The sequence below is a fragment of the Sturnira hondurensis genome, unplaced genomic scaffold (assembly GCF_014824575.4).
Source record: "Sturnira hondurensis isolate 20B ecotype Veracruz unplaced genomic scaffold, ASM1482457v3 Scaffold0007406, whole genome shotgun sequence".
NCBI lineage: Eukaryota > Metazoa > Chordata > Mammalia > Chiroptera > Phyllostomidae > Sturnira > Sturnira hondurensis.
Window position 1 is genome coordinate 3,855,720 of NW_028080037.1, and position 12,139 is coordinate 3,867,858.

Sequence of the window (12,139 nt, forward strand, 5' to 3'; positions counted from 1 at the left end):
ACTTCGTCCAAGAACAGGCTCAAATCACCCAAATGCTGCAGGGCCAGGGCGCCCTCTGGTGGCCACCCTCAGCTGCTCCAGGGGCCAAGAACCCCAGGCCTCAGGGAGGGAGGGCCACTCCCCCCAGGTGGCCAGCAGTCAGGGGGCTGGGGGAGCACAAAGAGCACAAGGCACAGACAGACAGTGGTTCTCAGAGCACTTAAATGCCGGCCCACAGAGAAATGGAGGCCGGGAGGAGGCAGGAGCTTATTACAGCAGAAGCGTGAGCCTGGGGAGGGAGGCACCACAGGACCAGGGGCTTCCTTCCACCCCAGCTGGGGTTCTGTAAGTAATGGGTCATGAGTCCACCCCCAGGAGGCATGTCCGCACCCCACCTGAGGGGCTCCCTGAGGCTTAGCCTCCTCCCAGGAAGCCCACCCAGTCTGGCCAGGGGCCACTGGAGAAGGCCGAAAGTCCTAAGGAGGACCCACATTAAATACGTCATAAATAGGGAGGGTGGGGCGGCTAACACTGTGAGGACAGGCTGGGGTCACATTCCTCCCGTCCTGCTGGAGTCCAGACCCTGGCCGTGCCACCCACAAGGCTGCTGGCCCTTGAGGTCACTGCTGCCAGTGGCCACTGGCACTGCTGGGGAGGATGTCAGCAGTGGGGTGCCGACGGAGACCCCCCGGCAGTCTCCGAGTTCGGGGCTCCAGGGTGCAGTCCTGAGGCTCACGGCTTCTTGGCCTTACTCCTGTTCTTCTGGAGTTTGGCGTGCACGACTTTGAGTGTGGTCAGGAAATTGCCCAGGAAGAGGACCAGGAAGGTGAGTGCCAACACGAACACCTGGTGGGGCCACGTCGGGACGGGAAAGAGGGGGAGGCTGTGCCAGCTGTGATGGTGCCCCTTGCTGACGTGCCACCCCACCCCCGGACCACAGCACCCCCTCAGCACAAGCTACCCGCAACCTGCAGGGTTTCACCTGCAGAAGGCAGAGAGGGTCAGGCAGGGTCCTGGGGGCTCACCGAGGGGCTCCTTGGCCTCCCAAATCTCCTCCCATGGTCTCCCAGTTCCCAGGAGCAGAGAGGTCTGGACCCCATAGAGGACAGCAAAGGGGATGGCGAAGGAAACCTTTTCCCCAAGCCGGCCCAGCATTCCCCAGGACCCCCGCCACACGCAGCTCAGCGCCACCACACACACACGCACACGCACATGCACACACGCACACACCATACCTGCCATTCTCTGCATTCCTCGTGGGTGGAGAGTTCGAACAGCGTGACCGCGTTGTAGAGCTGCCAGAACTGCAGGGAGCGGGGACAGGCGCCGCTCAGCTGCCAGTGCCCCGGGCACCCTCACGGGAGAGCCCGGGAGATGCGCCAGGGCCCCCAGCTTCTGGGATCGGCTGCCCTGAGATACTGAAAACTCCCCGGTGGAACTGGGGTACCTGGAGCCAGCGTAGCCTGAGGCCTCCCCGGACTCGGGGGCTGCCAGAGCCCCAGACCCCACAAGGCCCAGCCGGGGGATGGCTGGTGAAAGGGGAGAGGCCCACAGACCTCTGTTCTTGGGGGTCAGCCCAGAATAGGGCACACCCACAAACTCCAGGGGTACTCACGTGGCCACAGAAGAGGAAAGGCAAGAGGAAGGTGAGCCCCCGCCACATCCAGGACTGGAACCCTTCTGCGGAGAGCAGGGAGGGAGCGAAGGGCCCGTGTGAAGGGCTGCAGTGGCCCCCACGGCCCACCAAGCACCCACTGCTCGGCCAGGCCGGCCACCCTGAGATTAGCTACCCGCAAACACACGCAGGGCAGAGGGCATGGCCCCCGCCTCCTCCGGGGACGCGAGCGCTCACTGTGAAAATGACCCCGAGAATGTGCAGAACACCTGTCACCGGGCCTGACTGCTCTCACGCCTCAAGTCGCCATGAACTGAGCGGGCCCGACAACACGCACGGAACGTGGATGTGCCAGGCACTGTGTTTTTAACCGTTTCTTTCATTTGCATCTTTACAGAACACGTTAGAACGCATCACTTCAATCGAGTCTTGACAAAGAAGGACCTACTCTGCAGAGCAACCGGTAAAAATGACCATCTTAAAAGACAGCAGAGATGTGTTAAAATCAGCTTCCCCTGCCCTGACCAGTGCAGCTCAGTTCGTTGGGCCTCACCCCACAAACCAAGAGGCTGCTGGTTTGATTTCCGGTCTGATTCCCAGTCTGATGCCCGGTGAGGGCGTGTGTCCTGGCTGCAGGTCCGGTCTCTGGTTGGGGTGTGTACAACAGGCAACCAATTGATGTTTCTCTCCCACGCTTTCTTTCTCCCTCCTTTCCCCTCTCTTTAAAAATAAGTAAATTAAATACATATTTTTTGAAATTTCTCCTGAAAATTTAGATGAAAAGTCTCCAAGCTTTTATTAAGCACCTATCCCTGAGTTAAAATTTACACATACATCCCCAATGTATATACATGTATATGTGTAACAACACTAGCCTGACATTATGTGTATTAGAAAGCACAGACAAAAAACCGACATTTTGCCCTGGCTGGTTAGCTCAGTGGATTGAGCGCAGGCCTGTGAACCACACAATCACGGTTTGATTCCCAGTCAGGGCACATGCCTGGGTTGCAGGCCAGTTCCCAGCAGGGGAATCACGAGAGGCAACCATACGTTGATATTTCTCTCCTTCTCTCCTTCCCTTTCCCTCTAAAGATAAATAAATAAAATATTTTTAAAAATTTAAAAATAAAAAATTAAAGAAGTTTTAAAAAACCAAACACAGACATTTAAAAATGATGAGAGAGGCCCTGGCCAGGAAGCTCAGTTGGTTAGAGCACAGTCCCAGTACACCAAGGTTCCAGGTTTGATCCCCAGTCAGGGCACATATAAGAATCAACCAATGAATGCATAAGTAAGTGGGATAACAAAACCGTTATTTCTCTGTCTTCCTCTCTCTGTAAATCAATAAATAAACATTTTTATAAAATAAACATGGAAAGGATAAGAGAGAAGCCAGCACTGGGGGCACATAGCCAGTCTTGCCCTCGGCTGAAGCAGAATCCATGGCGAATTATGAAGAGCAACCTGGGCAGGGGCTGGCAGCTCTGGTTCTGCGTGTGGTAGGTCTTGTTATGTACGTCCTTCCCAGCACGTGCTCCCACTGTGGGGAGTCAGAGGCGGGGTCTGGGGGGCCGGGCTGGGGCCCCCACTTGTCCCTCCACTCCCCAGGCAGGCTACTCACCCACCGTGAGGTCCAGGTGATTCCTCTCGCCCAGAGCCCGCAGCCGGTAGAGGCAGCCCCTCTGGTAATAGTACTGCATGAACTGGACACAGCCTGTGGGGGGGCACAGTGCCCGGAGGATGGAGTGGCCCCTCCACCTCAGGGGGGTGGGCCTGCCCTGCCCAGATGGCAGGGGGCGCTCTGGGTACAGCCTCCCCCCACACACACACAAACACACACTCACTGTGGTCTGAACCCGCTTTTTCCATCCTCCAGAATACTGAAAGAACCCAGGACATCCGAGGACCCAAGGAAGCCCCAGCTAGACTAGAAACTTCTAGAGCTTTCCTCGGCATGTAGTAGGCACTCAAAAGATGCTTCTTGGACCGTGCACCACACTGGGAGCTGTGTGCAATGCCGAGGTGGCAAGACGCAGTCCCATACAATGCAATACTTGTACTGACGTGGAAAAACACCCAGGGCAATTGTTAAAAACCCAGGTTACAGTCAAAACGACACACGCAGAGGGGTCCCACGCTGCAGACTGCACACAATGCGGTACACACGTGTGTGTGTGTGTGTGTTTGAATGAACACGTTAAAGGACTCAGACCTACTAACAGTATCGTCCCTTAGGGTGAGATTGTACGTGATTTCCATTCTTGGCTTTATGTATTTGTACTTGTTTGTAAGCAAGATTTTACTTAAAAATTCAGCTGTAGTTTTTGAATCGGCAATACCTACATGATATAAAATTCAAAGGGAACGCACAGGCACAGATGAAAAAGTAAAACTGTCTCCCACCCCCCACACCCCTGGAAGCAGCCCCCAGCCCTGGGCCTGGTGCATTGTCTATAAAGCTGGAGCTGTTTGTAAGTGAGAAAATGAGCCTGTTTTCACTTTGAGGAAAACAAAGTTAGTGCCCCCGACCTCCCCGGGCTCCCAGACATTGGGTTGGTCTGGCCTGGCCTCAGGAACTAAAGGCAGTGAGGAGGCTGGGGCTGGGGGCAGGGGGGGGAGTTGAAGGCGGGGAGTTGGTGGTGGGGGCAGATAGCTCTCTTCTGGATCCTTGGCCTCCCCTGCCCCAGGCCAGCCAGAGATCCCCCCAGTCTCCTCCCTCTTCGAGGAAAGGCATGCCCCCCAGAGGGACGTGGCCCCCTCCCCTGAATCTAGGCAAGAGTCACTCACTCTGAAAAATGGAAAACGCTAGAAACTGATTTCGGAACTTCTGATAAATCAGTCCGTTGGGCCTGCAGAGAAGGAGGAAAAGCCAAGGTGAGGCGTGCTGAGAAATAAGACATTCGTGCCCTGTGCTGTTCCAGCTGAGAGGGAAGAAAGGGTCCCATGAGGAAGCCAAAGTCCCCGGTATCTCCCCCCTTTACCACCAATGGCCCTGGGGCTAGGCCCAGGCACTTCCCTCTTGGCTGTAAGTCCCTTCGAGAACCAGGGCAGCCCATGGAGTTTTGAAACCTAAGTTCCCACCGGTCCCCCTCCCCACTCCCCGCTAGACTCTGGTGCCGCAGCCCCCCCCCCCCAGCTGTTGCATCCAGCCTGGCTCCCTGTCACCTCTGCCCCAGCCTGTGGGCAGAGGACGCAGTCCCAGGAAAACTCCCCATGGCCCAGCAGTAAGCTCCCACTTTCCTACTTGGCTCCAAAGTTGGTCCAGGTCAAAGCCTTCGAGAGCCATCTGGGCCCCCTCGCTCACCACCAGTCCCCATTCGCCGCTACCTGGGGAGGGCCATCCGAGGCTGGGGGGCGGGGCAGGACACACTCACCAAGTCAGCATCACTCCAGACAGGAACGTGGACACGTAGTGGTGAGACACCCACCAGCCTTTAATTCTCGGGGAGAACAAGAGAGAGAAAGCTCAGGCTTTCAGGGAGAGAAACACAGGCGCCTCCCAGCTCCCCAGCCCACGTGGGGCGGGGCTCCCCTTCTCCCTGTCCTACGGACATGCACACCCACCCACAAACCCTCAGCCAGGAGCCACGAGACCCACAGAAGCACACAGCCCCGTGGCTTCCAGCTGCCCTGAGGACACAGCTCCAACCTCATCCCCACTGCAAGCCACGCCTCCCTTCCTCTCCTCCTTGAACCACTCTACCTCGGGACCTGGGACAGGCTTTGTCGTGGGGTCCCAAACACCTGGATTGAAGCCCTAGTCCCTGTGTGACTGTACTCGGAGGTGGGCCTTTAAAGAGGTCACTAAGGCTGAATGAGGTCATGAGGATGGGCCCCCATCCAAGAGCACTGGTGTCCTTACAAGAAGTGGAGACATACGAGGAGTGTGCATGCTCATGGGGGGAAAAGGCCACGTGAGGATGCAGGGGATGTCTGCAAGCCAAAGCAGCCTCAGGAGAAACCCACCCCACTGGGGTGGGCCCTCAGCCTTGGCCTTGGCCTTCCAGCCTCCAGAACTTCTGCTGCATGTGCTGCCCACTCTGTGTCTTGTCAGGGTGGTGGCCAAGCTGACTAGCAGAGCCTCTGTACTTGCTGTTCTCTCTGCTCCCAGGCCGTGGCCTGCCTGGCTTCTGGCCCAAATTCAAGTTTGCCTGTCACCTCCTCCAAGACCTTCCCTGACCCTCTTAACTAAATCAGCCAGAGGAGCCCTCTCTGGATCACATTATCCTGTCTCACCTTCTGCATGGCGCTCACCAGTCTCTGAGATGATTATTTTTCCTCATTTGTGTTCTGAACACCCTCCCCCACTCAGACATCAATCCCCGAAGAGCAGGGGTCTTGTCGGTGTGGCTCACTGACGCACCTGCTCAGGGCAGGAGCTCAGTAAGTGTGTTGAGTAAACATAGACCACACACGCGTGTGTGCGCACACACATGCAGCAGCAGCTGCCTGCATTACCCCGGACAGAAACAGAGGAATGACGGACCACACACGCAGCATCACAGCACCCCAGGCGCGGCTGTTCCCAGGGGGCCCCATGTGCAGGCGCACCGGCTGCTCCACCGACGGCCAGCCCTTGCCCAGCCCTGGGCTTCACTCATTCAATCCAGAGGCTGGGGGAACCCTGCTGTGGGAATCCGGTGTTCCCCCAGCTCAAGGCCCTCACTCCACAGCAGGGGAGGGATCCCGGTTGTCACCCCTCAGTGCTGGGGGCGGCCTAGGAGGAATGCTGCACCTGAACACCTTTGCCCTTCAAAGTCCCCGAGTTTGTCTCGGGCCTCAGCTGGCCTTCCCCAGCCCCTCTCTGGGAGCTCAGTTACCTGAACACCACATGGCAGGGAGGTGCTTTGCCAAAGGCAGCCTGGGAGGAGCCAGGGTCCTTCCCCCCAAGGACTGAGCGGTAGTGACTGGGACCACAGAGGCATCTGTAGGAGTAATCCAGCTACGTCCCACCAGAATGAACCATCTCTCGCTCTCTCTCTCTCTCTCTCTCTCTGAGATAGGGCCCAGTGAAGAGATGGGGTCTGGGGCCCTGCTGCTCACAAGAAGCAGCCCAGGATCTGCTGCTTTGGGGGTGCACTGCCAGACCAGACTTCCGTCATCCCGCAACTGGCCTCCTCTCTGGATTCCCAGGCTAGTACCTGCAGGGCTGTCGTTGGCGTCTGAAATGCCACATGACATTTCAGGGTGTCGCTGTGCCAGAGTCTACTCAGTTGTTCCTCAACAGTCACTATGGTCCTCGATGCTGCCAAGACATGTCTCTGGAAGTCACCTAGTGTGGTGACGGTTTCTCCAAGAAGTGGGATGGCTGGCTCGGAGGGTGTGGGCATTACTTGTCAAAGCATTTTCCAAAATCGCTATCTCAACTGACACTCCCGTCAGCTGTGGCGGACGCTATTTGGGTCCCCAAACGCTCACCAAAGCCTGGTACAAAATGTTAAACTTTCTGCCCAACTTATTGGATGAAAACTGGTGTCCTGAGGTTTCCATTTGCATTTCCTTATCCATGGGTGTGGGTAGTTTTAAGCTGCACGCCCCCTCCCACCCCAGCCAGAATGCAGACATCCTGAGGGCGGGGACTGGCCCTTCCGCATCCCTCCGCCTCCACGCAGCCCTGATAGTGCTGGACGTACACAAGATGTGCAGACGACGGCCTGAGGGTTCCTCATGGGTTATGGTGATGGACAAGGCTTTTTCCTTTATTCCCAGCACTCACAGCACAAGGTAAACAGTAGGAACTAAATAAATGTTGACATGAATGAAGTTGTGCACAGGAGGTGCAGCTGGTGAAAGCCACAGCTGGTGTGCATGCCACCAGCACAGAGGGGACAGGAGCTGGTTGCAGGTGCCATGAGAGTCCTTGGGACGAGATAAGACGTCAACTCACTTCTTGGTTCCTTCTCTCCCTCCTCCTGACCCTGTCCTGTCTGTTGGACTCTGTGAGGCCTAGGCACTGATTTTCTGATAGAAAAGCCATGTGGCCACATCCTCAGACTTTTAGCTTGAAGAGCACCCAAGAAGCCTCGCTGGAACCTTCCCAGGTCTCTGCAAAGCCACATACAAGACCTGGAGTCTCCGCAAGTCCAGGCCACTTTGTGCTACGTCCACCCCAGAGCTCTCCTGAGCGGACGCAGGCTCTGGGTGACAAGCTTGGCTGAGCAGCAGCTTCTAACTCCACAGCGTGCTGTGCACACAGACCAGCAGTGACAGCGGCCACAAATAAACACAGCTCAGTGGCACTGGGAGAGGCTAAAAGTTATTTCTTCCCCAGCCTCATCACCTGCACACCTCAGGGCTCTGGGCAAGTTTTACGCATGTGTTTACATAACATTTTTATTGTGATGTGATTCAGATACCATACAGTTCACTCATTTAAAATACACATTCATAGCCCTGGCTGGTGTAGCTCAGTGGATTGAGCTCGGGCCTTCGAACCACACGATCGCGGTTCGATTCCTAGTCAGGGCACATGCCTGGGTTGCAGGCCAGTTCCCAGCAGGGGACTCAAGACAGGCAACCATACATTGATATTTCTCTCCTTTCCTTCCCTTCCCCTCAAAAAATAAAAATAAAAAAATAAAAATAAAATAAAATACACATTCACAGCCCTGGCTGATGTGGCTCAGTGGACTGAATGCCAGACTATGAACTGAAAGGTCACCAGTTCGATTCCCAGTCAGGGCACATGCCTGGGTGGCAGGCCAGGTCCCTGGCTGGGGACGTGTGAGAGGCAGCCAACCGAGGTTTCTCTCCCTCTCCTCTTCCTCCTTCCCTTCCCCTCTCTCTAAAAATAAATAAATAAAATCTTTAAAAATATGCAGGCTCCCAGAGCTGTGCCACTGTCACCACAATCAGTTTTAGGACATGTTTGTCACCCCAAAAGGAAACCTGCACCCAGAGGCCGTCGGGGCTGTTTTAGACAGAAATGTTTTAGTCAGGGCCTGTTTTAGGCAGCCTCTTCACGAGCAGGCGGGAGGTACCCGAGGAAGAGTGCCACACCGGCAGGGACAGCAAGGTCTGGCATCTGGGGATGGTGCCCAGGAAGGTGCCCAAGAAGACCCTGGCCCTCCCTACAGGGCGCCTTGGCCACATCTGCGCATGTGCACAAGACCCACACATCAGCCGCTATTCATCCCAGGCCGTTCCTGGCTTTGCGCTTTGGGTGATCCGGGCAGTTGGCGGAATGGCTTCTACACTGAGCATCCGTCCCTTGCCTGCCACCGCTACGCCTCAGCATCCGGACGGTCCCTGTAAAAGCTTGTTAGAGCCACGTGCCCATGGGCTGCCCTGCCAGGAAAATGAGTATGATCCTGGCCCAGAGCTAACTGCAGGAGACATCTGCTGTTTTGTCTGCCGGTCAATCACCCCCATGCTGGTTCCAGGCCTCAGCTTTCTCTCTGAGAACCAGCTCACCCTTACACCCAGTCTGGATGGTGGGGTGGAGCTGAGTAATATACCTGGGGGCACGACCCAGAGCCAGTCTGGGCTCTGTCTCACTCCAGTCACAGTGATTGGCTCAGGGATGAGCATGTGACCCAAGCGTAGCCAATCAGAAGTCTGTCTCAAGATTACAGCTATATTTCTGAAGGAAAGAGGCTATGGCGTTGCTGATCCAGGAGGATGCTGACCTAGGCTGCTGGGAGCCGGTTCCACGGGTAGCAGAATAGGGAGAAGGAGGGGGATCTGTTCACACTGAGCCCTTTTTACCTCCCAGAACTATTTATATGCTCCCATAAATCCCTTTTATGTTTACTCCTATCAGGTGGTTTTCCAACATCTGCAACATCTGCAACATCTGCAAGGCAAGGTGACTTGCTTGTTGCCTGAGCTGAGCTAATGAGCGACTTCTCACATGGGATGCACGAGACACAAAGAAAGGGTGGCTCCACCCCGAAATGGGGGAGTCCCCCTCTTCCCCCACCTCTCCAGGCTTGCTTCCCTGACCATGCCCCAAACTCGGATCTCAAGTGCAATGGGGAACAGGATGAAAGAGGCTCAGTCAGACCAAGACTGGGCACCAAGCCTCCAGGAAGCCCACATGGTTCAAGTGTGCCTGCCCTGAGAACACCAGCATGGCCCCGAGGGCCCCGACTGACTGCAGAGCTCAAGTTGAATTCATTTCGACAAACCACGGGGCATTCGCTGGGTGGCAACACTGAGCTCCTAAGCAGGCCCTGGACACTTCAGTGAAGAGAAAGGTAGAATTCATTCCAACCTCCCCCTCACTATGCTCTCCTAGCTGCTGGCTTCCTAGCTCTTCCCTGGAGAGGGCCCCGTGTGAGGGGAAGCCTCCAAGGCATCGGTCTCCCTTGCCCGCTTCCTGGAGAAATCAGCTCGAGGAGGAGCCGGGCAGGATGGAGCCTAACAGATGTCAAGGATGAGTCAGTCACTGGGTTTGGTCACCCAGATCTGGCCACTGCTCCCGCCGTCATTCCAAAAGATGAGGCACCGGGCCGAGCCCACCACTCCCATTCCAGACTCCCCACAGACGCGGCATCCAGACCCCAGTCCAGGTACGAGTGGTACAGCACAGGCCTGGAGGAGCAGTACGGTCACAACGGGAGATTCCTGACTGACATGTGCCACGAATGGGCCTTTGAAAACACTCTACGAATGCCCCCAAAAGGCACCAGAGTGCGGAGTCCCTAGCTCAGTGTGTGACCGCCAGGACACACTCAATAAACATTGCGAAGAATGATGGAGAGGGGCAGAGGGGACCCACCCACAAAGCCCTGCATTACACGCTCAGTGACAACACTTCCTGCCGTCCCAGCAGAGCGCAGACTCCGGAAAAGCCCTGGAAAAGCCCCTGCTAAAGCGTTAGGCAAATAACACTTGGCTTTGGAGCCCGACTCCCTCCCTCTGTGCCCCTCCCAATTTCCTGGTGTGCCCACACTTACAGGCACCTGCACTCGGTCCTGCTCCGGTCTCTCTGCTAGCCACCACCCCCGCCCCTATCCACAGCTTAGCATCCTAGAAAAAGAGCTGACTGGAGCAACTCTTACTAAAGGGTCAGTGGCCATTAGAGACCCAGCATGCCTTGGACCCCTCTTAAACTGAGGCCATCAGGAGGACGAGACTCCCAGGCCAGCAGCGAGCCCACAGCACAGGGAGAGAATTAGTGACCGGGAGGCCTTGCCAAATGCCCAGGCCTCACTGCCCCTCTATACGCTACCTCGCTACCCTCCCCAAAGCAGAAAGGTACCACTCACTAAAATTAAGGAAAGTCATGAATGTTACTCATGGAGTAAGATCTTCTATTTCAGCGTTTCCCAAAGCCTGGGGCGTGTGTCGCCAAGCTGTAGATGACACTCAAGTGTAACTCTAGGGGACGCCGAGTGCTCTCTCCATTCCCCTAAGTCGAGGAGCGAGTCTGGGTGAGACGCTAGCACATCACTGTTAATGCCCCTCGAGATCGGCCGGTCTCCGGCTCTGCACGTGGACACCCACAGGAGAGACTGCGGGCCTCAGGCCCGGAGTCTTCAGTGAATTAGACAATGGAAACAAAGCCGTGTTTTTATACTACTTCCTTTTTCCTGCAACTCATGCTGGTTTTCCATGTAATGTGGTGAAACAGTTTCCTCTTAAAATAAATATTTAAGGAAAAAACAGGGAGAGAGCCCTAGCTGGTGTAGCTCAGTGGATTGCACACGGGCCTGCAAAGCAGAGGGCCGCTGGTTTGATTCCCAGTCAGGGCACATGCCTGGGTTGCGGGCCAAGTCCCCAGGAGGGGACACATGAGAGGCAACCACATATTGATGTTTCTCTCCCACTCTTTCTCCTTCCTTTCCCCGCTCTCTAAAAATAAATAAATAATTAATTAAAATAAAAAAAACAGGGGGAAAAAGAGATGGTTGACTTGAAATGTGGAGAAATTGTCCCCCAGGTGGTACAGGACATGGAAAAGATGGCGGGGACGGGACAGGAAGGGGTGTGGTCTGAGAAATGCTGACCTCCTCTCAGAGGCTATGGGCTACAGGGCTGCCCACCTGAGAACTGCCATCCCCTGGTCCTTACCTCTTGGCTCTACATTCAGGGAAAGGCCCAGCAGAGCAGAGGTCTGCCCCGAGAGACCGCTGGGCAGAAAAGAGAGAGGGTAGCAAATTATTTGGGGGTTTGGCAGAGGCCCCCAATTAAATATATGCTCCTGGTTGTTCCTTACTAGTCTCCACAGGGAGAAAGCGGGATGGTTGGAAAGCTGCTACTTCTTTCTTCGGGACAGGACAAGGACAAGAGTGATGTGCAAAGGTTCAAATGGCCACCCCAAAAAGGAATCGGATCTACGGAAAATGGATCCTGCAAGTGGGGAGTGTGGACCTCAACTGAGTCCTGGGACTCTCGTCTCCCTGTGAGGGACCAACACTGTCGTCACCAGAATCCACTCATCCTTCTAGGGACAGTATCCCAATTTTCCTCTGGGGGACCAGTTCCCTACTGACACTCAATTTCTAGGCTTCCAATGACAGCCATAGGGGTGGGCACAAGGCTCAAGCCCAGCCAATCACTGTAGCAGTATGTTCTCTAGCTACAGTGACTGGTTCA

The 12,139-nt window shown here is 55.5% G+C and overlaps 1 protein-coding gene across 1 annotated transcript in view; it reads right to left on the reverse strand.

Annotated features, from left to right (window-relative positions):
* Positions 1-179: 179 nt before the first annotated feature.
* TMEM120B (transmembrane protein 120B) overlaps positions 180-12,139 on the reverse strand; it is a 36,181-nt gene continuing 24,221 nt past the window's right edge. Inside the window, exons 7-12 of the mRNA XM_037052022.1 lie at positions 4,972-5,037; positions 4,385-4,446; positions 3,219-3,311; positions 1,595-1,659; positions 1,215-1,283; positions 180-825 (exon numbers count right to left, since the gene is read on the reverse strand). Of these exons, the coding sequence (XP_036907917.1) occupies positions 712-825; positions 1,215-1,283; positions 1,595-1,659; positions 3,219-3,311; positions 4,385-4,446; positions 4,972-5,037 (469 nt within the window). The 3' untranslated portion in view covers positions 180-711. The remainder of the gene's footprint in view (positions 826-1,214; positions 1,284-1,594; positions 1,660-3,218; positions 3,312-4,384; positions 4,447-4,971; positions 5,038-12,139) is intronic.